This window comes from Salmo trutta, chromosome 14, assembly GCF_901001165.1.
Source record: "Salmo trutta chromosome 14, fSalTru1.1, whole genome shotgun sequence".
NCBI lineage: Eukaryota > Metazoa > Chordata > Actinopteri > Salmoniformes > Salmonidae > Salmo > Salmo trutta.
Window position 1 is genome coordinate 68,001,848 of NC_042970.1, and position 26,159 is coordinate 68,028,006.

General features: G+C 44.0%; 1 protein-coding gene across 2 annotated transcripts in view; it reads right to left on the reverse strand.

Moving 5' to 3' along the window:
• LOC115147201 (netrin-1) overlaps nt 1-26,159 on the reverse strand; it is a 90,369-nt gene that overhangs the window by 22,506 nt on the left and 41,704 nt on the right. Inside the window, exons 3-4 of one of the 2 annotated variants that reach the window (XM_029689282.1) lie at nt 19,819-20,007; nt 1,830-1,979 (exon numbers count right to left, since the gene is read on the reverse strand). In XM_029689282.1, the coding sequence (XP_029545142.1) occupies nt 1,830-1,979; nt 19,819-20,007 (339 nt within the window). The remainder of the gene's footprint in view (nt 1-1,829; nt 1,980-19,818; nt 20,008-26,159) is intronic. The other variant, XM_029689283.1, reaches the window with a different exon arrangement.

Consider the following 26,159-nt stretch of genomic DNA (forward strand, 5'->3'; position numbering starts at 1 on the left):
ATAGTTATGCATGCTCAAGTTTTCAGTTTTTTTCTTATTTCTTGTTTGTTTCACAATAAAAAATATTTTGCATCTTCAAGGTGGTAGGCATGTTGTGCCAATCAGATTATACAAACCCCCCGAAAATCTATTTTAATTCCAGGTTGTAAGGCAACAAAATAGGAAAAATGCCAAAGGGGTGAATAATTTCACAAGCCACTGTAGATGAAGATTCTGTGTGGTAAAGGAAGAAAGAATCAAGTCTTTTGCTCAACGCCTCTGATTTGATTAGGACTTATCCCAATCATGCAGTATAGTATACAGTACTGTATACTGTGTATAAACATTATGAATCTAAACCTGTACTAATCATAGCGGTGGAAAGTAACCTAGTGGTTAAGAGTGTTGGGCCAGTCACCAAAAGGTTGCTGCCGTACTGCCTTTGAGCAAGGCAGTTAACCCCCAACAACAACTGCTCCCTGGGCGCCGATGACGTGGACGTCGATTAAGGCAGCCCCCCGCGCCTCTCTGATTCAGAGGGGTTGGGTTAAATGCGGAAGACACATTTCAGTTGAAGGCATTCAGTTGTACAACTGATTAGGTATCCCCCTTTCCCTTAATTGGGCCTAATTTGGTATTTTCTCATTAAGAATGCAAGCATTTGTCTTGTGACAAGAAAAAAAATTGCTGCCAGAGGCCATGTGGTTTTTACTCCCTACTGATTACTCTGTGTCACTGCTAATCGACCTGCCAAGCCCTGATAGCCGATCTGGATTCAGCCACGCATGCCAGATCACATAATAATAATGAGCCTGTTTCTCATAATCGACTCGTATGGTCTGATTTACGACCCACTACATTGGAAAGTATATGAAGTCAGAGATGACATTGTATCCCTCCCTGTTAAAACTGAAATTGGCAAGAGGTTTCAGTATCGCTAAATGTTAATGGGAAGGGCTTTAAAAAAGATTATTTAGCAATTATTGAAGAAACTAAATATTTGTGTTGATCCCATCTGATCGCTGGGACCTCAGCATCTCCAAGTTTCACACCTGCGACTGAATGGCGCAAATTTCCCAGTAAAATCAAAGATATCTGAAGAATTAATTTCATAATAGCTTTTATTTAACCTCTGAATCATAATTTTATTGACCAAAATCATCAATTAAAATGTATTGTTTTGGAGTCTAAAAACAAATGGCAAATAATTAAGATAAAGTGGCAGCCATTTTATTTTTGTTTTGAGATGCTGATTGCCCTTGGTCATTGGCCCTTTTCCCTTTTCAGCCAATGAGGGACACTGGTGGATCCTAGAGATGGTGTTCGTTAACTAGGCTCCGGACCTGGACTTGGCACTGTTGGATTTATGGGGACTGTCAACATTGGGAGGTTGAGGCGTTACAGAGGATTCTGGGGGATGATTTGTTTATTTTAGGTTTCAGATTTACCGGTTGGTCAGAACACTGTGACTAAATGCTTGTCTGAGGAAACCAATGGAAGAGAGAAAGAAGAAGAGTAGGATTCTGTGCCATGTAGTGTGTGTTTGTCAAGCCAGGACAGAGTGCGAGGGTGGGCGGGCGGGTGGGACGGAGGGTGGGTGGGAGGGAGGAACGGAGGGTGGGAGGGACGGAGAGTGGGTGGGTGGGTGGGTGGGTGGGAGGGTGTAGTTGGTTGGTTAGTTGAGTGAGTTTGTTCCTCTTTGTAAGTTGTCAATTTTCTTTGTGGAGGTGTGTATGAAAGTTTCAAGCATAGAGATGGAATGGGCAAAAGTCATATCTCGACCCAAGGTTTTAATATGGGTGGCTGGTGAGGCAGGTTCAGGCAACTAGGAAAGGCTGGGTTCCACGTACTTATGCAGGGGGCAATGGGCGAGCGGCTCTGCTGGTAGCCTTTAGCGCAGCGGTTGCACGTGATACCAGTCACGCCGTCTTTACAGGGACATTGACCCGTGGTTTGGTTACAGGTTTTGCCAGCAGCACCCACGGGATGGCAATCACATGCTGTGAGAAACAGAAGAGAAGAGGTAAGAGAACACATGTGTGGCGTGGGTGGGGACACAAAAACACGTAACACCCATATACAGAGAGAGTACAGATACAGTACAAAACAACAACAACAGCAGCAGTGGTGGTGGCAACAACAGGGTTGGAAACGTGAGCATCGAGGATAAAAGGGACAGTGAAGCTTGTGAGGCTTGCTGCAGGAAGAGTGACAAGACTTACTTGGGTCCACAACACGACAAGCTTGACTTGCAGTGCCATCGCTGCAAGAACACACGAACAGCATACACTCAGCATATTCAAACTGGCATACAGTACTAGTTGACATTGACTGCTGGGAATCGTTAGCTCTTTCCAAGCTGCTACCATGGTAGCATGATCATGACAGTAGGATTGTCCGGGATCAAAATGTTTTGTCCTCTTTCTATAATATGTGTGTGCGTGCGTGCGTGTGTGCGTGCGTGCGTGTGTGCGCGTGTGTGCGTGTGTGTGCGCAAGAAGGAGAATGGAGCAGGCGACTGTGTTTACTAGATGATTAAATAGGAGCGATAATCCTGATTGGCTGTTTTTTGTTAATCAGAGGTTTGAGTCTGGAACCAAAATGGCTGTCAGATTTCCTCTCTGCCTGGGGAGTCTATCTAAGACATATGCTTCAGGAATGCAAAAATGTTTTGGCCTGCACTAGGCTAACCCCAACCCTCTGTCTTTATTTTCAACTAAACCCACAGTTGGTTTATCTTGCCAACTAAACTCACCATATCGAGTTTGATAAAGTGTTGAATAACAGGTCAACTATTATAATAAAACATGTTAAACTATTGGCAAAGTTTTTCCTTGTGTCTATGTTTGTTTGTACTGTCATATCCAGGCATGGCGTGGTTACCATAACGATATGTCATACATGACGCAAATCCTATATTCTAATCAATACCAGAACTTCTGTAATAATCTTTCCTCTAGTCAGCAAGCCCCTAAGCTCCATGAGACTTGGGTCTGGTTGTGTGCGTCCCATGGGCTGTGTTCCGTGTTGAATGTTTACAGTATGTCCTATAGAACAACCAATGATGTCGGGTTTCAGCAAATTACTGGTTTTCAGCCAATGATGTCGGGTTTCAGCAAATTACTGGTTTTCAGCCAATGATGTCGGGTTTCAGCAAATTACTGGTTTTCAGCCAATGATGTCGGGTTTCAGAAAATGACTTTGGGTTTCAGCCAGTGATGTTGGGTTTTAGCCTACGGGCGTATTGTCCTTCAGAATGACCCCTCCCTACATCTCTCTAGTGTCACTTGTCACTATGAGAATCATCAAAGGTCTCAGTTTGAGCTATGCAATTTGAGGTTTTGTGGGTATAAGCGGTTACACTGGTGTTACAGACCACAATGTGCATTCTCATTCCCCATGGTGGGAATGTTATGTGAATGTTGCTTAGCCACTGCTTTTAACTGGAACTCTACTAAATGACTGGATCTAATGACCAGAGAATGTTGAGATTCGGTACAAGATTTTCTGAGAAGGTTTTGTATTTTGGTTGATTCATACAGGCTATGAGCCAGTCTCTCTCTCTATCTCTCTTCCCCTCCCCTCTCTCGCTCTCTCTTCCTCTCCTCTCTCTCTCTTCCCCGCCTCTCTCTCTATCTCTCTCTTCCCCGCCCCTCTCTCTCTTCCCCTCCCCTCTCTCGCTCTCTCTCTTCCCCACCCCTCTCTCACTCTCTCTCTATCTCTCTCTTCCCCTCCTCTCTCTCTCTTCCCCTCCCCTCTCTTGCTCTCTCTCTTTCTTCCCATCCCCTCTCTCTCTCTTCCCCTCTCTCTTCCCCTCTCTCTCTCTCTTCCCCTCCCCTCTCTCGCTCTGTCTCTCTTCCCCTCCCCTCTCTCGCTCTCTCTCCCTCTCTATCGCTCTCTTCCCCTCCTCTCTCTCTCTTCCCCTCCCCCCTCTCTCTCTCTCTCTCTTCCCCTCCCATCTCTCGCTCTCTCTCTCTTCCACTCCCCTCTCTCGCTCTCTTCCCCTTTCTCGCTCTCTCTCTCTCTCTTCCCCTCCCCTCTCTCTCTCTCTTCCCCTCCCCTCTCTCGCTCTTTTCCCCTCCCCTCTCTCGCTCTCCCCTCTCTCGCTCTCTTCCCCTCCCCTCTCTCGCTCTCTTCCCCTCCCCTCTCTCGCTCTCTCTTTCTTCCCCTCCCCTCTCTCTCTTCCCCTCCTACCTCTCTCTCTCTCCCCCTCCTCCCTCTCTTTCTCTCTCCGCTTCCTCTCTCTCTCCGGTTCCTCCCTCTCTCTCTCCGCTTCCTCCCTCTCTCTCAGCTTCCTCCTTCTCTCTCTCTCTCTCAACTTCCTCCCTCTCTCTCTCTCTCTCTCTCTCTCCGCTTCCTCCCACTTTCTCTCTCTCCGCTTTCTCCCCTCCTCTCTCTCTCTCTGTCTGTATTATGTGAGTCAGTAGCTGTTGCTGCTAAACTCCCAGAGAATCATCAAAGGTCTCAGTTTGAGCTATGCAATTTGAGGTTTTGTGGGTATAAGCGGTTACACTGGTGTTACAGACCACAATGTGCATTCTCATTCCCCATGGTGGGAATGTTACAGTTGAAGTCGGAAGTTTACATACACCTTAGCCAAATACATTTAAACTCAGTTTTTCACAATTCCTGACATTTAATCCTAGTAAAAAATTCCCTGTCTTAGGTCAGTTAGGATCAACACTTTATTTTAAGAATGTGAAATGTCAGAATAATAGTAGAGAGAATGATTTATTTCAGCTTTTATTTCTTTCATCACATTCCCAGCGGGTCAGAAGTTTACATACACTCAATTAGTATTTGGTAGCATTGCCTTTAAATTGTTTAACTTGGGTCAAACGTTTCAGGTAGCCTTCCACAAGCTTCCCACAATAAGTTGGGTGAATTTTGACCCGTTCCTCCTGACAGAGCTGGTGTAACTGAGTCGGGTTTGTAGGCCTCCTTGCTCGCACACACTTTTTCAGTTCTGCCCACAAATTTTCTATGGGATTGAGGTCAGGGCTTTGTGATGGCCACTCCAATACCTTGACTTTGTTGTCCTTAAGCCATTTTGCCACAACTTTGGAAGTATGCTTGGGGTCATTGTCCATTTGGAAGACCCATTTGTGACCAAGCTTTAACTTCCTGACTGATGTCTTGAGATGTTGCTTCAATATATGAACAGAATTGTCTCTCCTCATGATGCCATCTATTTTGTGAAGTGCACCAGTCCCTTCTGCAGCAAATCACCCCCACAACATGATGCTGCCACCCCCGTGCTTCACGGTTGGGATGGTGTTCCTCGGCTTGCAAGCCTCCCCCTTTTTCCTCCAAACATAATGATTGTCATTATGGCCAAACAGTTCTATTTTTGTTTCATCAGACCAGAGGACGTTTCTCAGAAAAATACGATCTTTGTCCCCATGTGCAGTTGCAAACTTTAGTCTGGCTTTTTTATGGCGGTTTTGGAGCAGTGGCTTCTTCTTTGCTGAGTGGCCTTTCATGTTATATCGATATAGGACTCGTTTTACTGTGGATATAGATACTTTTGTACCTGTTTCCTCCAGCATCTTCACAAGGTCCTTTGCTGTTGTTCTGGGATTGATTTGCACTTTTCGCACCAAAGTATGTTCATCTCTAGGAGACAGAATGCTTCTCCTTCCTGAGCGGTATGACGGCTACGTGGTCCCATGGTGTTTATACTTGTGTACTATTGTTTGTACAGATTAATGTTGTACCTTCAGGCATTTGGAAATTGCTCCCAAGGATGAACCAGACTTGTGGAGGTCTAGACATTTTTTTCTGAGGTCTTGGCTGATTTCTTTTGATTTTCCCATGATGTCAAGCAAAAAGACACTGAGTTTGAAGGTAGGCCTTGAAATACATCCACAGGTACACCTCCAATTGACTCAAATGATGTCAATTAGCCTATCAGAAGCTTCTAAAGCCATGACATCATTTTCTGGAATTTTCCAAGCTGTTTAAAGGCACAGTCAACTTAGTGTATGTAAACTTCTGACCCACTGGAATTGTGATACAGTGAATTATAAGTGAAATAATCTGTCTGTAAACAATTGTTGGAAAAATTACTTGTGTCATGCACAAAGTAGATGTCCTAACAGACTTGCCAAAACTATAATTTGTTAACAAGAAATGTGTGGAGTGGTTGAAAAACGAGTTTTAATGACTCCAACCTAAGTGTATGTAAAGTTTCGACTTCAACTGTATGTGAATGTTGCTTAGCCACTGCTTTTAACTGGAACTCTACTAAATGACTGGATCTAATGACCAGAGAATGTTGAGATTCGGTACAAGATTTTATGAGAAGCTTTTGTATTTTGGTTGATTCACACAGGCTATGAGCCAGTCTCGCTTCCACTCCCTCGCTCGCTCTCTCTCCCTCTCTATCTCTCTCCTCTCTCTCTCTCTCTCTCTCTCTCTCTCTCTTTCTCTCTCTCTTCCCCTCCTCTCTCTCTCTTCCCTTCCTCTCTCTCTCTCTCTCTTCCCCTCCTCTCTCTCTGTCTCTCTCTTCCTCTCTCTCTGTCTCTCTCTTCCCACTCTCTCTCTCTTCCCCTACTCTCTCTCTCTCTGCCTCTTCCTCCCTATCTCTCTCTCCCCCTACTCCCTCTCTCTCTCTTCCCCTCCCCTCTCTCTCTTCCCCTCACCTCTCTCTCTCTCTTCCCCTCCTCCCTCTCCTTCTCTCTCCGCTTTCTCTCTCTCTCCGGTTCCTCCCTCTCTCTCTCTCAGCTTCCTCTCTCTCTCTCTCTCTCTCTCTCTCTCTCCGCATCCCCCCTCTCTCTCTATTTGTCTGTATTATGTGAGTCAGTAGCTGTTGCTGCTAAACTCGCTTATCTTAATCAGACAACGGAGGGGGAATCTGTAGCCCTCTCACCTCTGTTATCAGGTCGGTGGGCTTTAAAGCGAGTGTAATGATTACCACTTTATCAGGCCAATCTGTCACCAGGTTTCATTGCCTCATTTTGTCTGGGAGAGGAGGGGAGTGCTGGAGACTAGAAAACAGAGAGAGAAAAAAAGGGGGGGGGGCTTACACACAACCTATAAACAAGTGTAGAGGCCAATCGGGCACGTCTTCAGGCATGTAAATTTAAGAGCCTGTCAGGGGAGTGGGGTAGGGGGGGGGGGCGTTAGGGAGGGCAAAGTGCGGCCCTCTTCAGAGCTTCTGAGAGCTAGCACCGTGTTTTTAAGAGCGTCTGCCCCACTAACCACAGCTTAAGCCTGCCAGTAAATCAAGTTGCTCCGCACATGGTCTGCAGGTGGGCCGCTCTTTTTCGCTTGTTCTCTCGTTTTCTCTCTCTGGGTGTCTCTTTCATTCCCTGACTCTCTCGTTCTCTCACTCTATCGCTCTCTCTCGCTCATGCTTTCTCGCTCTCTCTCTCAATTTCAATTCAAAGGGCTTTATTGGCATGGGAAACACATGTTTACATTTCCAAAGCAAGTGAAATAGATAATAAACAAAAGTGAAATAAAGAATATAAAATAAACAGTAAACATTACACTCACAAAAGTACCAAAGGAATAGAGAAAAATAGAGAAACAGAGAAAACGTCATATTATGGCTATATACAGTGTTGCAACGATGGGCAAATAGTAAAAGTGCAAAAGAGAAAATAAATAAACATAAATATGGGTTGTATATACAATGGTGTTTCTCTCTCCTCCCAGGGACCTCCTGCCCTTTCTTTCTGCCACAGCCTGCTGGGGACCCACCTGGGGAGAGTTTAAGCTTCAAGTGGGTGTCCACTTAGCACTTAAGTAGTTACGCTATCCTGCTATCCTTCTTCACAGCTACTCCAGATGGCTGGGGCAAGATATGGACATTAGCTAGCGAAAAAGGCTAACTCCTTCCATCCTCCAGTCCTCATTCACACACACTTGTAGAGGGCAGAGAAAGGGCTAATGAGCCCCTCATGATGAGCTAGTTACAGGGGCTAGCTAGGCTAGCTAGGCTAGCGAAAGGCTAGCTCCTTCCAACCTCTTTGACACACACTTGAAGTGGGGAGAGAAAGTGCTTATCTTGGTCCTCAAGATGAGCTAGTTAAAGGAGCAGTCTGGGAGAGAATAGGCCTTTTTTATACGAGCCTGGGGAACATAGGCTTTTTAAAAGCCATTGTTAAAGTACTAAGCCGGTTGAGGAGCTCTGAAGGTTGAGGGACTTGGTCCTGTATATAAAAGTTTCGCTCATCTATATGAAGACCTTGGAGTGGCTCAGATGGAGCTAGGATTGAGTTCCCTACTAGTGTAACACACACACACACACACACACTTTGAGGAGGGAGATGCACATAAAAGAGTGAAAAATGTTCTTGGTTAACGGGGAGAGTGATGGAAGGCATCTCAAAGGAGCTCGCTCTTCATAGGAGACGATCATTGCTCAATGTGAGAATTTTTTAACTCTGCCAATCGTTTACCATAAAGCTCGGGCGTTTGAAGTATGAACTGCAATGCTCCCCCTCAGTTTGGGTTTGTGCGTTCGGTGCCTATAAGAATCATTTGTTGGCTGTTGGATAAGGCCCAACCCGAGCCATGTCTGTGTTCTATTATAATTAGGTTTCTACTGGTCCGCAAAAAAATGTGTGGAGAGGAGAGATGAAATAATGTTACATGACTCAGGACTTTTTTCAATGTTCATCTGATACAGGGAATGTCTATCTAACTTTGGATTTTCATAAGTTTTGGTATTTTATTGATTAAAATAATTGGAAACCTTAGGGATGTCACACTTTTGTCCAAGGAAAGAGCCTATGGGCATACAGACAATATTATTCCCATGTAGTTGCCATTCTACATGCAACACAACACATGTAAGTCATTATAATTGACAACAGCAACAAAAAGAGGACTTTATTTTTCATTTCCAGAGAAGTTATGAAAAACAATATTTTTTAAATCCCTAACATAATGTTATTTATGGTTAATAAAGTTCTACAGTGCAAGACATATGGAGAGGAGAACGTAATAACTTCTACATGTTATTCGAACTGAAACTGAGAGTTTCCTTTGACAAAGACACATTTTTGTTCTGTTTGTAAAAGTTGTTCCTCACAGTTCCACTCACTGAAGTGATTACACACCGGCTGATGTTACTGTGCGAATTACGATGAAAGTAATGGTACTAATATGGTACCCTGCTGCACTAAGCTTGGTATTTCTCTCAATAGAACAGCTTTCAGACACTCCTTTCGTCGTCAGATTTTTAAAGCATCATAACCAAAGATCAAAGGCTGGTGTCAATGATTTAGTTTCTTTACCGTTATCACAGCATCTAAATATTACTTGGTCACAAACCTCCTCAAAGGGGTACCATGGCAGCCAGCGTATCAAACTCTTTATCAACTCAACTAATATTTGCGGAGCCGAGTTTGTTAGATTCGTAACCGGACCACCCAGAGAGCTTCTACCTTGTTGCCCACCTTGGCTATCCTACCATGTTAATTAACTATCTATACTTGCATGGGATTTAGGCCCAACCACCTGTGTGGTATCAACAATAGGTTCCCTATCCAATAAACTCTAAGCATAGTGGGCCTTGGGCCACGCCCGGACACTGTGCCAAAATGTGATATTACTTTAGCTCTACCAACAAAGGTGTTAGAGAAACGAACAAGATGCACCTTTCATACGTAGTCACTTAGGGCCCAGGCCCTCAATCGAAATGCATTCTGTGTTTACGCTCTAGTCAATGAGGGGTGACGCTATAAATCTAGGCTCTGGGCACTGTTCTTTCTGGGCCAAAATGGCCGTTGCTCTCAGTTTCCTTCGCAATGGTCTCACATGGGAGTCATTTGAAGTGATCGAGTTTCTCATATAAAAGCAAGACTCTGTACTCTTCTACCCTCTTGTATTGCTAAAGGGCTTATTCTGTCCAAGAGCTACCCAGCAAAGGTTCCCGTTGAACAATAAATAACTGAGGGCCTTAATTGCTGTCACTTTAGTGTAGCTGCATGGTGTGTATTTATGTCACTGGAGGAGCGAACAGAAATTAGTTACGCGGTTTTAGTTTTCATTGAATTATCTTGAGTTATGATATGCCGGACTTTAAATAATTTTACAAGCTAAGCACTAAGCACAAGATGGTTCATAGGAGTTTATATATAATAGGTTAAGCAGTGTATGTGTTAACTTCATTAACACAGAGAGCGGGGGAGAAATGGTTAATATTGAGAGAGAGAGAGAGAGAGAGAGAGAGAGAGAGAGAGAGAGAGAGAGAGAGACTGTGAGAGAGAGAGAGAGAGAGAGAGAGAGAGAGAGAGAGAGAGACTGTGAGAGAGAGACTGTGAGAGAGAGACTGTGAGAGAGAGACTGTGAGAGAGAGACTGTGAGAGAGAGACTGTGAGACACAGTGACAGACTCATATCTTCACTCATTGCCAGCAAAGTTCCAAATATAGTTCTGTGCAAATATTTTACCTGGCAAGCGGACAGGATCATGCGTCATATCATTTGTCACCTTAACGTAATTACCAATAATTCTTGTTTTGATGTAATCGAACACCGCAGCCTAACTCAGACAATGTTTGCTTATAATTACATTAGGGCTTTCACTCTGGCTAGTTTCAGAAATGAAATTGAACAAAACTGCTTAGGTAAGCTGAGGATTTTATAAATGATGATGGAATCTGTTTATGCTTTCGTGTTGGTGTGAGGCATCACTGAGTTTGAAGGAGTTTGGACAAACTAACAGAGGAACATAGGAAGTTTCTCTTGCATATGAGATGAGTTATTATTTCCTAGTAGTGTGGGGACCTAGTGTAATGACATGTTATTTACATGGTGGCATGCAAGGGTTTAGACCACAGGGATATGCTGTACTGCTGTTCAAAGACTGAGCTCACAGCCTATGGGAGTACAGTAACGGTGTCTGTGATTGGTGGATCTGGGTGTGCGTGTGTGTGTGTGTCACTGCTATTGGCTGCTGTTCATTCAGTGACACGGATAAATAACAAATTAACGTAATAATCTTAATCTGGGATCTTAATCTGTTGGTGGCAGTGATGATCTAACTGACTAGGTGATTATGAAGGTTAAACACCTCTTAAAGGATCCACCCCTTTTTTTTCAATTTTCACCTAAAATTGCATACTCAAATCTAACTGCGTGTAGCTCAGGACCTGAAGCAAGGATATGCATATTCTTGATACCATTTGAAAGGAAACACTTTGAAGTTTGTGGAAATGTGAAATGAATGTAGGAGAATTTAACACATTAGATCTGGTAAAAGATAATACAAAAAAAAAACATGCGTTTTTGAAATGTTACATGACTCAGTTGGGAGATGCAAGAGAAAGGCAATAATGTATTATTCCAGTCCAGGTGCAATTTAGATTTTGCCCACTAGATGGTATCAGTGTATGTGCAAAGTTTTAGACTGATCCAATGAACCATTACGTTTCTGTTCAAAATGTTGTCTCAAGTCTGCCCAAATGTGCCTAATTGGTTTATTAATACATTTTCAAGTTCATAACTGTACACTCTCCTCAAACAATAGCATGGTATTCTTTCACTGTAATAGCTACTGTAAATTGGACAGTGCAGTTAGATTAACAAGAATTTAAGCTTTCTGCCAATATCAGATATGTCTATGAAATTTTCCTGTTACTTACAACTTCATGCTAATCGCATTAGCCTACGTTAGCTCAACCGTCCCGTGGGGGACCCAAAGTGTATTGGTCGCGTACACAGTTTAGCAGATGTTATAGCGTTGTTTAGCTAAATGCTTATGTTACTAGCTCCTACAAATGCAGTAACATGTTTTTTTTAATTACAACAAAAATCGAGAACGTCGGGTCGAATCCAATAAACAACCCAAATAGCACTGTAACAGTAATCAAAATGCAATCTATACATCCAGTGCATTCGGAAAGTATTCAGACCCCTTGACATTTCCACATTTTGTTACATCTTATTCTATATGGATTAAATTGTTTGTTTTCCTCATCAATCCACACACTCATAGCCCACTCGTAGCACGCGCTCCAGCAGGTATATCTCACTGGTCACCCCCAAAGCCAATTCTTCCTTTGGTCGTCTTTCCTTCCAGTTCTCTGCTGCCAATGACTGGAACGAACTGCAAAAATCTCTGAAGCTGGAGACTCATATCTCCCTCAGTAGCTTTAAGCACCAGCTGTCAGAGCAGCTCACAGATCACTGCACCTGTACATAGCCAATTTGTAAACAGCCCATCTATGTACCTACCTCATCCCCATACTGTATTTATTTATTTATCTTGCTCCTTTGCACGACAGTATCTCTACTTGCACATTCATCTTCTGCACATCTACCATTCCAGTGTTTAATTGCTATATTGTAATTACTTCGCCACCATGGCCTATTTATTGCCTTAACTTACCTCATTTGCACTCACTGTATATAGACTTTTTGTTTTGTTTTGTTCTACTGTATGTTTTGTTTATTCCATGTGTAACTCTGTGTTGTTGTATGTGTCGAATTGCTATGCTTTATCTTGGCCAGGTCGCAGTTGCAAATGAGAACTTCTCAACTAGCCTACCTGATTAAATAAAGGTGAAATAAATAAATAAAAACACAATACCCCATAATGACAAAGCAGAAACTGGTTTTAGAAATTTTTCCAACACCCCCCCCCCCCCAAACAAAATATCACATTTACATAAGTATTCAGACCCTTTACTCAGTACTTTGTTGAAGCACCTTTAGCAGCGATTACAGCATAGAGTCTTCTTGGGTAGCTTGGCACACCTATATTTGGGGAGTTTCTCTCAATCTTCTCTGCAGATCCTCTCAAGCTCTGTCAGGTTGGATGGGGACCGTTGCTGCACAGCTATTTTCAGGTCTCCAGAGATGTTCGATCGGGGTCAAATCCGGACTCTGTCTGGGCCACTCAAGGACATTCAGAGGATTGTCCTGAAGCCACTCCTGCGTTGTCTTGGCTGTGTGCTTAGGGTCATTGTCCTGTTGGAAGGTGAACCTTTGCCCCAGTCTGAGGTCTTGAGCACTCTAGAGCAGGTTTTCATCAAGGATCTCTCTGTACTTTGCTCTGTTCATCTGTCCCTCGATCCTGACTAGTCTCCCAGTCCCTGCTGCTGAAAAACATCTCCACAGCATGATGCTGCCACCACCATGCTTCACCGTAGGGATGGTGCCAGGTTTCCTCCAGACGTGCCACTTGGCATTCAGGCCAAAGAGTACAATCTTGGTTTCATCAGACCAGAGAATCTTGTTGTCCTTCTGGAAGGTTCTCCAATTTCCACAGAGGAACTCTGGTGCTCTGTCAGAGTGACCATCGGGCTCAGTTTGGACGTGTTGCCAGCTCTAGGAAGAGTCTTGGTGGTTCCAAACTTCTTCCATTTAAGAATGATGGAGGCCACTGTGTTCTTGGGAACCTTCAATGCCTAAGAAATGTTTTGGTACCCTTCCCCAGATCTGTGACTCGACACAATCCTGTCTCAGAGCTCTAGGGACAATTCCTTCGACCTCTTGGCTTGGTTTTTGCTCTGACATGCACTGTCAACTGTGGGACCTTGTATAGACAGGTGTGTGCCTTTCCAAATCATGTCCAATCAATTAAATTTACCACAGGTGGACTCCAATCAAGTTGTAGAAACATCTCAAGGATGATCAATGGGCTCACGAGTGGCACAGCGGTCTAAGGCACTGCATCTCAGTGCAAGAGGCGTCACTACAGACACCCTGGTTCGAATCCAGGCTGTATCACAATCGGCCGTGATTTGGAGTGCCATAGGGTGGCGCACAATATACCCAGCATCGTCCGGGTTTGGCAGGTGTAGGCCGTCATTGTAAATGAGAATTTGTTCTTAACCGACTTGCCTAGTTTTTAAAACAACTGGATGAACCTGAGCTCAATTTCAAGTCTCATAGCAGGGTATGAATATGTATGTATATAAGGTATTTCTGTTTTTTACTTGTAATACATTTGCTAACATTTGTCATTATGGGGTATTGTGTGTAGATTGATGAGGACTTTTTATTTGTTTAATCAATTTTAGAGTAAGGCTGTAACGTAACAAAATGTGGAAAAAGGGAAGGGCTCAGAATACTTTCCGAATGCACTGTATGTACACCGGAAAATGTACACACTATACTGTATACTAAGAATGATATGTACATTAGTAGATATATTAAAGTTAGCTATGTCAAGAATCCAGTATATAAGTAAATAAATATGTAGTGTGTATAAACAGTGTAACTAAATACAAAGTACGGTAGTAGAAATATCAGAATGAGCTGTGTCAGGAATACAGTATTTAAATACTGTGTGAAACGGGAAGTGGCCAGTGGTTCAATGTCTCTGACATGGGACAGCAGCGTTGGATGTGTGTGGGTGTGTGTGTGTATGTGTATGTGCCTGCGTTTGTGAGTATGAGGTGTGTGTTTGATAGCTTGTGTATTTTTTGTGTGTGTGAGTGAGTGTGCATCACCTGGCAGCCGGCTAATGATGGCTGTTCAACAGTCTGATGGCCTGCTAATAGAAGCTGTTTTTTAGTCTCTCGGTCTTGGCACTGATGTGCCTCTACACAACGTCTGCCCGGCTCGAACACATCGCACCGAATCGCACAAATCGCACCGAATCGCACACATCGCACCGAATCGCACACATCAAACACATCGCACTGAATCGCACACATCGCACCGAATCGCACACATCGCACCGAATCGCACACATCGCACCGAATCGCACACATCGCACCGAATCGCACAAATCGCACCGAATCGCACACATCGCACCGAATCGCACACATCGCACCGAATCGAACACATCGCACCGAATCGCACACATCGCACCGAATCGCACACATCGCACCGAATCGAACACATCGCACCGAATCGCACACATCGCACCGAATCGCACACATCGCACCGAATCGCACACATCGCACCGAATCGCACAAATCGCACCGAATCGCACACATCGCACCGAATCGCACACATCGCACCGAATCGCACACATCGCACCGAATCGCACAAATCGCACCGAATCGCACACATCGCACCGAATCGCACACATCGCACCGAATCGCACACATCGCACCGAATCGCACACATCGCACCGAATCGCACACATTGCACCGAATCGAACACATCGCACCGAATCGCACACATCGCACCGAATCGCACACATCGCACCGAATCGCACACATCGCACCGAATCGCACACATCGCACCGAATCGCACACATCGCACCGAATCGCACACATCGCACCGAATCAAACACATCGCACCGAATCGCACACATTGCATCGAATCGCACACATCGCACCGAATCGAACACATCGCACCGAATCGCACACATCGCACCGAATGTCAATCTATCGTTCAGCGCGCTCTGTTTTATTTTTCACTCGGTACGCAAATTACGTGCAGGGGTGTTAAGTACTCTCGGCCAGCAAATGCTATTGGTGTGTCTGAGCCCTAACATAAGCAAGAAGCTTGACTCAATCCTCACTTGATTCCAAAAATAAAAAACATATTCAAGATCTAACACAGATGTAGACTCCATCCCTAGAATCTTCTAGAAATAAAAACTGGACCCATATCATATTCCACAACCTCCGCTAAAAAGATCACATATAAAGTAACAGGAGAGATGTGTACAGTTTGGCCATCAAATTAGCAGCAGCAAAGAGAGAGAGAGAATCAAGCAGTTACGAGCCTGAGTCAAAAGGTTGAAGACCAGCCTGGGAAAAAAAGAGAGCAAGAAAGACATGCAAAAGAAGACATTGAGATGATGGAGGCACAGAGAGAGTTCTCACTTTTCCATGTCGGTGGTGTTGGCAGTTGGTACAATCAAAGGAGTCAAGAGACGTTCAGAGCCAGCCCCACATGTCCCAGATGCACACGTATAGTTCAGAATTAGGTGCTTAGAGGTCCACACTGATGCATTTTTCACAGCTTTTTGACAAGTTGTTTTGACATAATATTTACGGCATCAGTATAGTAAGTCTCCTGCCATTAAATAATGGACATAATATTGAAATTAATAATTTACATTAAATCCTAACATTCTATGACTGTTTTTTTTTTAAACTAGGAAACTAGAACAACTTGCAAAATGTCAACAGAAATAAAGTTGGTTACTCTAGGCTCTGCAGTAGCTGTAGACCCAAATACTCATTGTGCGTATTGAGGGTTTTCAGTGGCATTTCAACTTTGGCTTAACTAACTACTCAAAGCTGCAGTGAATCCATTAGTGGATTCCTGCTAGTTTGTTGACCCTAATTCAGCTACGCCTGAGAAATCCTCCGTGGCCTCTGACACACACACACACACACACACACACACACACTGCCTCAGAAATCCTATGTTGTCTCTGACTCAGAACCAGAGGTCTTCATTAGCTCTCCAAGTTAAGCAAATCATATTTAATAAAAAGCCTGAGTAGAAGGGTTCACCTGGGAGTAAGATGGATTATTCATTTTGGTCCTTATTAAAATCTGCTACGGTTCTGAAAATCGGGGTAAAAGACTAGCAGTAGTCTTTTGATAGTGGAGCTTCGCACACATATGGGAAGCACTGCGGCATAAATATACATGTATTAATAAATATCAGTGATGAATAAATGTAATTGAATTCAAATGTTAATTCAATTAAATGTGATTATTTCAATCAACACTGTGATAAAAATGCATCAGTAGACTTAAAGGTATCACAGGGAAAGCCACCATGAGAGTGAGTCATGGTGCTGAAAGAATCAAGTCTTGTCCACGTGAAAACGGGATGGATGGATGGGAGAACAATACGAGGTTATTACATCTCCAACAATTAGACAGCTTCATAGAGATGGGGAGGGTATATAGTATGGGGGGTTAATGATAAACGGCCTTCCGTGATGGATGTCTGTTTGCATTCCCCAATCGAAAATTCCAAAGTGTTAATGTCAGCTGGGAACACCGCACGAATGGGATTGATGGGTGTTTGGGTTTGGGTTCCATGACTTTTGTTATTAGGACTTTTTTTCATGCAGAGAATGAATCATGTTGGATGTGATGTTTGGATAAACCGGACTGTTTACTCTCAATCTCTCTCCTTCTGTCAAACTGACAGATCTTTTACAAATGTGACTTTATAGCAAATTCATGTTTTCCAGTCATGTGAAACTATGATATTAAATAGACACAAGCAAATAATCACAAACAATACAAGAAATAGACACTTATTCCACATTCATACTGTAGCGTTGATGTCAGGTGTGGATAAATGAAGAAAATAACGTTATAACAGTTGAAATACATTGACTTACAGTGGGGGAAAAAAGTATTTGATCCCCTGCTGATTTTGTACCTTTGCCCACTGACAAAGAAATGATCAGTCTATCATTTTAATGGTAGGTTTATTTGAACAGTGAGAGACAGAATAACAACAAAAAATCCAGAAAAACACATGTCAAAAATGTTAGAAATTGATTTGCATTTTAATGAGGGAAATAAGTATTTGACCCCCTCTCAATCAGAAAGATTTCTGGCTCCCAGGTGTCTTTTATACAGGTAACGAGCTGAGATTAGGAGCACACTCTTAAAGGGAGTGCTCCTAATCTCAGTTTGTTACCTGTATAAAAGACACCTGTACACAGAAGCAATCAATCAATCAGATTCCAAACTCTCCACCATGGCCAAGACCAACGAGCTCTCCAAGGATGTCAGGGACAAGATTGTAGACCTACACAAGGCTGGAATGGGCTACAAGACCATCGCCAAGCAGCTTGGTGAGAAGGTGACAACAGTTGGTGCGATTATTCGCAAATGGAAGAAACACAAAAGAACTGTCAGTCTCCCTCGGCCTGGGGCTCCATGCAAGATGAGGAATCAGCCCAGAACTACACGGGAGGATCTTGTCAATGATCTCAAGGCAGCTGGGACCATAGTCACCAAGAAAACAATTGGTAACACATTACGCCGTGAAGGACTGAAATCCTGCAAGGTCCCCCTGCTCAAGAAAGCACCTTTACATGCCTGTCTGAAGTTTGCCAATGAACATCTGAATGATTCAGAGGACAACTGGGTGAAAGTGTTGTGGTCAGGTGAGACCAAAATGGAGCTCTTTGGCATCAACTCAACTCGCCGTGTTTGGAGGAGGAGGAATGCTGCCTATGACCCCAAGAACACCATCCCCACCGTCAAACATGGAGGTGGAAACATTATGGTTTGGGGGTGTTTTTCTGCTAAGGGGACAGGAGAACTTCACCGCATCAAAGGGACAATGGACGGGGCAATGTACCGTCAAATCTTGGGTGAGGACCTCCTTCTCTCAGCCAGGGCATTGAAAATGGGTCGTGGATGGGTATTCCAGCATGACAATGACCCAAAACACACGGCCAAGGCAACAAAGGAGTGGCTCAAGAAGAAGCACATTAAGGTCCTGGAGTGGCCTAGCCAGTCTCCAGACCTTAATCCCATAGAAAATCTGTGGAGGGAGCTGAAGGTTCGAGTTGCCAAACGTCAGCCTCGAAACCTTAATGACTCGGAGAAGATCTGCAAAGAGGAGTGGGACAAAATCCCTCCTGAGATATGTGCAAACCTGGTGGCCAACTACAAGAAACGTCTGACCTCTGTGATTGCCAACAAGGGTTTTGCCACCAAGTACTAAGTCATGTTTTGCAGAGGGGTCAAATACTTATTTCCCTCATTAAAATGCAAATCATTTTATAACATTTTTGACATGCGTTTTTCTGGATTTTTTTGTTGTTATTCTGTCTCTCACTGTTCAAATAAACCTACCATTAAAATGATAGACTGATCATTTCTTTGTCAGTGGGCAAACGTACAAAATCATCAGGGGATCAAATACTTTTTTCCCTCACTGTAGGCATCCCTCCTGTGAATAGTGTCTATGGGTTGAGCTGCACAGATGCACTTTTTCTCAGACAGACAAGACAGCCTCTCTGTCAAACTGATTGATTAGTTTGTTTATTTACCTCCTCCATGAATAATGTGGGAAAACATGGAGCTCTAACTGTCAACCAGAGGCTGATATTTCCCTTTTATACGCCCTTGGAAGGAAGCGCTCTGAAGAGTGTTTGTGTGTGTGTGTGTGTGTATGCGGGGCACGTTGACGGTGTCGCCTTGTTTGAACAGAACTTTAGCTCCCTGTTATCTTCCCCTTCAGCTGTAGGAGGTTTGAAAACAGAATCTTTCTTCTCTCTCTCTCTCTCCTTCTTTCTTTTTACCCTCATCTCTCCCGAGGTGAAGGCCAAACATTTCAGGAAATTGTGACGTCCTTTACGCCCCCCCCCCCCCCACTGCCTGATGAACCCTGGTGAGCACACCTGTGTAGAAATGTGTTCTTGCCCCCCCCCCATCCCAGAATTCCTCTCACTCATCTGACCAGCGCCTCGCCGGGAATCACTTCACACCTCTCCTGTTTGTTTTTCTTGCCCTGTCATCCCCCCCATCCCTCGCCCCAAATGAAGCCAAATAACACTGAGTCAGTGAGGAAACCCCCCCCCAAACCCCTACCTCATCACAGACTCCCGCTGACCCATCTCCACTGACAGAGCTGGACGGGGGTAAGACAGGCCAGGACTGTATGGATCACCGTGTTTTTCAAATTCTCCTGATTCTGCTCTTAACTTTTAGATAGGAGATGAGCGACCCACATACCGTAGTGGTTATCTCTCGGTTATCCTCTGACTTTGTAGTTAGTTATTCACCAGTCAACATGACTAGCCGGGTTATTAAATACATTTCAAAAATGCACAATATCCTGTTTTCAGATGAGGAGATTTTAGAAATGTACTCTGTTTACGACAGGAAGTGTAACTTTGGATAACAGTTGTGTATCACAGAGCGACAAGAGAGCCCCAGAGGTAACAGTCAGACCAGGACTGAAGCCCTCACCAGACCCCTCGTACCTTTGCAGGCTTTCCTGTGAGAGATGGTTTTGGACAGGTCTCTGTAGTAACCCTCCTTGCAGTAGTGACAGTGGCGTCCGGCCGTGTTGTGGCGACAGTTGAGACAGACTCCTCCGCTCTTCCTCCCAGACAGCTTGTACAGCTCCATGTTGAAACGGCATCGCCTGGCATGCAGGTTACAGTTACAGGCTGCAGAGACAGAAAGGAAGGGCGATATTACATTTTTAAACAACCTTTTATTGGCACATTTTAACTTATCTGCATAACGAATTCAATGCCAAATCCACATTTAATGCCCCCTCCCCCCCAAAAAAACACTGCACAGAGGGAGAGAGAGAGAATAGAATAAAGGGAAGAACAAAGAGAAAAGAGAAAAAAAAGACATTCTTCAATTGAATTCCAAACGCTATAGATTACTGCACTGTATCTACATCACGTCTTGACTCCCACACTCCAATTATCAGTCTGGTGCCTGACAACCGATAAAGCGGTGTGAATAATTACAGTATTCTGTACGTGTTTGTTTACCAGATATACAAATCCTACTTGACACCTGGGCCTCAGCAGATGAGCCCCCCCCCCCCCCAAGGTAAAAGACTGTGAGAGTTTTAACTTCCCTGATAATGAGGTCAGGCACTGAGCTGAGTTGAGTCGTTTTTGCTCTCTTTCTTGTTCTCTCTCTCTCTCTGTTTCTCGCTTCCTCTGCCTCTCTCTCTCTCACCCTGCCCTCCCCCCTCTCTCTTTCTCTCTCTTTCTCTCAAGGTTATTCTCTCCTCCTAGCAGACAAGGTTTCAGTACAGTATTATCATTCCACACCAAATCTCCGGTCGCGTTTGCTGCTGGTTTACTAATGAATAAAGTTGCTACGGCCGAGTTTAATTAGCCAGCTGATGTTTATTCATGACTCGTCGTTTGGCTTAACTTCATTAAACCCCCCGTCCGACTACATACACACACACACTTACACACACATCTACCAGTCCGTCCGGGTCTCCCTTCCTCGTCAATGATTTACCACGGGACACAATAGTTCCACTAAAATGTACTGTGCCAAATACTGCATCACAATGCCAATGCCACAGGAGGGGAGAGCGAGGGAACATGTGGATAGGGCTCCACCCTGACACATCTGCCCATGTTTTTCAGCCCACTCCCTCCCGAAACACACATACTGTACACACACTCAAGTAGGCTACTTCCTGTTATCATGTGCCCATCACAATCCAGGGAATAGAGTCGCTTCTCAGCTTGCACCAGTTAAAGCAAAGATCCATTGAAGGGCTGTGGCGTTTTAGTCCAGACACTGTAATTAGCTCCTTCACACAAGTTATGTTAGAGACTGGAGAGAAGGAGTCTCAGAGGGTCCACACACAGCTCAGTCCCTTATCTGTAGAGTCTGGTTTCCCAGCTCTCTACCGGACACCAGGGGTCCTTAATTAGGGCTGTCCTCTTTGCTTGTTTTCCCTCCCGATCTCGGTCTGTTGATCTTGTGTTGCCTGGGCTCACCCTAGGCTTTAGCCCCCTCACCCCTCACTGCCTTAGAGGCATCACGGTGGAAAACTATCCATCTGCCTTTGGGGCATCGCATTGGAAACCTATCCTTCCCTTAACCCTCTGTCTGGAGGCCCGGAGGTTTAGGGATTACTGGCAGAGAGAGTTAAGGCACGGACACACCGGTAGCGCTTACCGCCAGAGAGCACTTAGCACCTCTGAACAGAGTGGCAGCCGTAATTTGCCATCCAATTCTACATGGTGAATTGCGCGAACACGTCGACAGTCACACGCCCACAGTGTGTTTTAGGGGTGGTCTCTAAAACACTTCGCCCAAACAAATCCGCGAATGAACGGCAGATGGACACTCGGTGCGGTGCGTCCGCTCCCTCAGGCTGCCGGATCACTGCTCAGACTGTTCCAGGCAGCTCTATAGTTACACTACCCAGACTCCTTCACTCCCTGTCTAGTGGTGGGAGCAAGGATTACAACAACTGGGCAATATGCATTCATTCTCTCCATCTTTACAAGAACAGAGATATGCTACAGAGATATGCTACAGAGATATGCTACAGAGATATGCTACAGAGATATGCTACAGTGATATGCTACAGAGATATGCTACAGTGATATGCTACAGAGATATGCTACAGAGATATGCTACAGAGATATGCTACAGAGATATGCTACAGAGATATGCTACAGTGATATGCTACAGTGATATGCTACAGTGATATGCTACAGTGATATGCTACAGAGATATGCTACAGAGATATGCTACAGTGATATGCTACAGAGATATGCTACAGTGATATGCTACAGAGATATGCTACAGAGATATGCTACAGTGCATGTTGGCTATTATACAGTATGCAACTGGGATGCGAAGGTGTAATATGCTTCAAGCTACAGTAATTGGTTCCAAAAGATAAATCGCTGCGACCAATAGGAAAGAGCAAAACACACTTTATCTAAACTTCTGGTTCTTAGAACCTTAGAAAGTGATAGACCTGCATCACAATAGTCCGTACAGAGTCAGACTTCTTGTCTTCCGTTAAATCCTCCCGGGGGTTTAGAGTGGCTCCAGTAATGCATTGCACCGTTCTCTCAATGCACTGAAAAAGAAATGCTACATGACATGAAACCGAGCAACATACGAATAACAAGGTGTTTTATGAGTCATTATGAGAACAAACTGTTTTAACAATGACATTATTCTGGTAGTTTTCTTTTCCGTTAGATTGAATGAAAAACAATTGAAGATAAAACGCTGATGTGTCGCTTGTTTGTCTGGTATTGGCTTATCACGTTTCCTGCAATGTTGTGATGTCGTTCAGGCTTCATTCAGCCCTTATCCATTCATTCATGTGGAGTTCCCCCTTCCATGAGTTCAACCAAATAATCATCTTGCTTTGTCTTGGTAGTAAATACGGGGATACAGCCGCTCGTCATTGAATACCTGTTATACTTGTGTTTTTTTTCTATATTTCAGAGCTCTGAAGACCAGACCCATGTTGTTTTAACACCTGCGTTAACCTGGGACATTCTCTGTGCTGAGGTTTCACAGCAGCAGCTCTTCCTGACAGGCCTCATCTGAAGTTGTGACACCTCTACGGTCACAGAGGAACTAGTCCCACCTGCTCGTTGGGCCAGGCAGGATTCAGGATGGACGCGCTAAAGCTGCAGGCGCCTCGCTCCTGCCAGACCTTTCAGCGCACACACCTATACGACCATGAGACTCCAATGCACCTCAACACACACACACACACACACACACACACACACACACATACACACACACACACACACACACACACACACACACACACAAACACAAACAAACACACACGGGAATGCCTGGCACGTACTGTGTGTTTTGAAGTGCGTTCTCTCTCCCCCATTTACCAACTGTACAGCCCGTCATTGTAAATAAGAATTTGTTCTTAACTGACTTGCCTAGTTAAATAAAGGTTAACTAAATCAATAAAATACACATGTTGTCTTCAGGGCATGAGAACACATTTTGTACTATTACGAAAGCGAGGTGATAACTGAAAATATTCAACGAGGAAAAATGACACAAGTATTTATAGTGTAATTACTACTTGTTTTGTTTCATATAAATGCAACATACTGCACATTTAATGTAAGATTGAATCTGGAAGTAAAATTTTTTGACCTAACCCTTCAGGTTGGGTTACTGCGGCAACCCACCACTAGTTAATGACCCACAGGTAGTAAAATGTGTTAACTGATCCCTTTAAGCACAAATAATTGAGTTAGCCGGATCAAGCTAATCAAGCTCCTCATAATGACACTCACACCTACTGGAAAAGGGACCTTTCATTCCCCAAATAAGTTTTTTTTTAAAGTAATTTGAATTATAACGCTTAAGAAAAAATATTAGAAAGAAAAATACTGTGGTATTTATGGGCAATATAAAATGAGGCCAAGGTCTATCAGTTGTCACTGTTTCTCGCACATCCTGAGAAACACCGCACATTGGACCACCAGAGAGACTTGGATCTAAAGAGAGAGTGTTTGTGTGTGTGTTGCAAAATTGGCAGATGTTCGCTCTGAACGGTCCCCAGGCTCTTGGACTGACCCCGTTGCTATCACTAACACACAGCCCTGCTTCCTTGTTTTCCTAATTAACGAGAAAGTTTGACCCTGGGAGTCATGCTCAAGTTGCGATAAGTTCCACTCGACAACTGTTGGTCTAGTTTCATATAGCGATGGATTTGTTCAGAACATTCACTGCTAAGAAGAACTTTGTTACTGAATACAATTCTATAAGTCCAAACTTAATTGGAGCCATATAAAACCTTAATTAGAGCCTGACTACCCACTCTGCAAGACGTTTTCAAAAATGTTCATTTCCCTGTCTGTCAGTCCGTCCGCCCAACCACCCGTCCATCCGCTGTAACATTCAGGGGTCACAGACTGACCTGAGGCCTGTCATCGATATTCCACAAACACCAAGAATTCCGTCTCCCTGCCGCCTCAACCCTTCACTATCCCTCTAAACCAGATGGAATAGCAACACCCAACACCAGAGTGTCAGAGCAGGGGAGCAGGGGAGCAGGGGTAGGGAGCAGGAGGCTCTTGCTATTCTGCCCCTTGGTTTAAAACAAACAGGTGGGGAAGCACCTGCACGCACAGTTTACTTTTAATCCTACGGGCGCCCCTGAAAGTAATCAGATTAGACCCAGAAAGCCCCTGAAGACAGAATGAGAAAATATTGTGTGTCCCTACTTCGGCGATTGTTTTGGTTTTGGAGCGGTTTCGGCGGCGAAGGGGAGAAGGGAGATGTGTGTGTGTTTATGTTGTCCCTGTGTGGAGGGGTCGATGAATTCTGCTTGTTACATCAGCAGCAGAACGTTCCGGTATTACAGCACATGACAGACATTTCAAGAATGGAAGGCATGATGCAACACTGAGCACCAAATGTGTCTCAGAATGACATCGTATGACTTTTAACCAGAGCCGCTCTGGTCACATAGAAGTGCACTATCAGGGTCAACAGTTCAATGCCCTCTACCCCGCTAACCTATAGACAGCGCGCTTAGGACTGGTCTATATCTGGAGACCGAAGGGAACATTACATTAGAGACGCATCAGCAGTAGTTGAGAGGGAGTTGTGCTCCATACAGTCGAAAGTAAGAGGATCACATAATTGACGTCCAACCAGGAGACCCCCACCTCGGACTAAATTCATTCTGAAGATCTAATCCACTCTACAAGTGGGTATAGCAGTCTGATAGGATAAACGGACACATATGACTGCACGCTATGGTGCACCTTCAGCCGTGCCAGACCAACACGCATGTACACTCTGATGTGCATACGCACGCACACACACGCGAACGCGCACACACACACACTACTGCTTTAGATTCCTTGCACAATTTAAAGCCTTACATAGGGGGTGTAATGATATCGTCTGTGATTTTAAATCTTTCTTTTCATACTTCAGCCGTAATGCCTTGCATTATAGTTAAAGTGCACCAGTCGCAAACAATCATTGTGATTCACACATCCGCAACTGGCAGCAGCCTCTTAGCCTATTGGCAGACAGCCAGATTCACTCAATGTTGACACTTTCCTTGGCTATGATTAAAAAAAAACGTGTTTATGACAGTTAGCTAGGCCGACTTCCCGCAGCTCTTGTAGCCAGGACAATATTGAATATATCAGGACTGAGGACCACACCGACGCTGTAGTATGTGTATAATTCACATGCCCTGGAATTCCAATCTCTCTTATAAAGAAATAATAGTTTCTCAGAACAAAATTACTGTTTTTTGCTAAACAACCCAACAACATCTCACTTTCTCAAAGCCCATAATAACAGCAGGAACGCTCAAACACACACACACACACACACACACACAAATACACGCACACACACAAAGCATCAAGTGGTCTGAGAAAGAGAGAGAGGGGAAATATTTACGCTAACTCTGTAGCTATGCCGTATGTATCGTACTCACTCAGATATCAACAAAGAAATCTGACGCATTAAACGTCATGACAACAATTACATCAATTGCTTCATGTTACCACAGTGATTTATTCATTGTGTGTTATTTTTCCTTTTACATTGGAACAATATTGTTTTTTTGTCTGGTTTATTTGTTGATTCAGACACTGCCATGGTAAAGGCTGGGCATTAGGTCATTCCAGAGCTGGGAATTCTCAAATAAATAAAATTTATTCAGAGAGTTTAATGGGTGACATCATACTTATAGGACTAACAGTGCATGTTTTGAGACAATTATAGCATCAAGTCAATGTGATTAAATGGGCCTGACAACTACAAATGATGCATAATATACAGATGAAAGAGC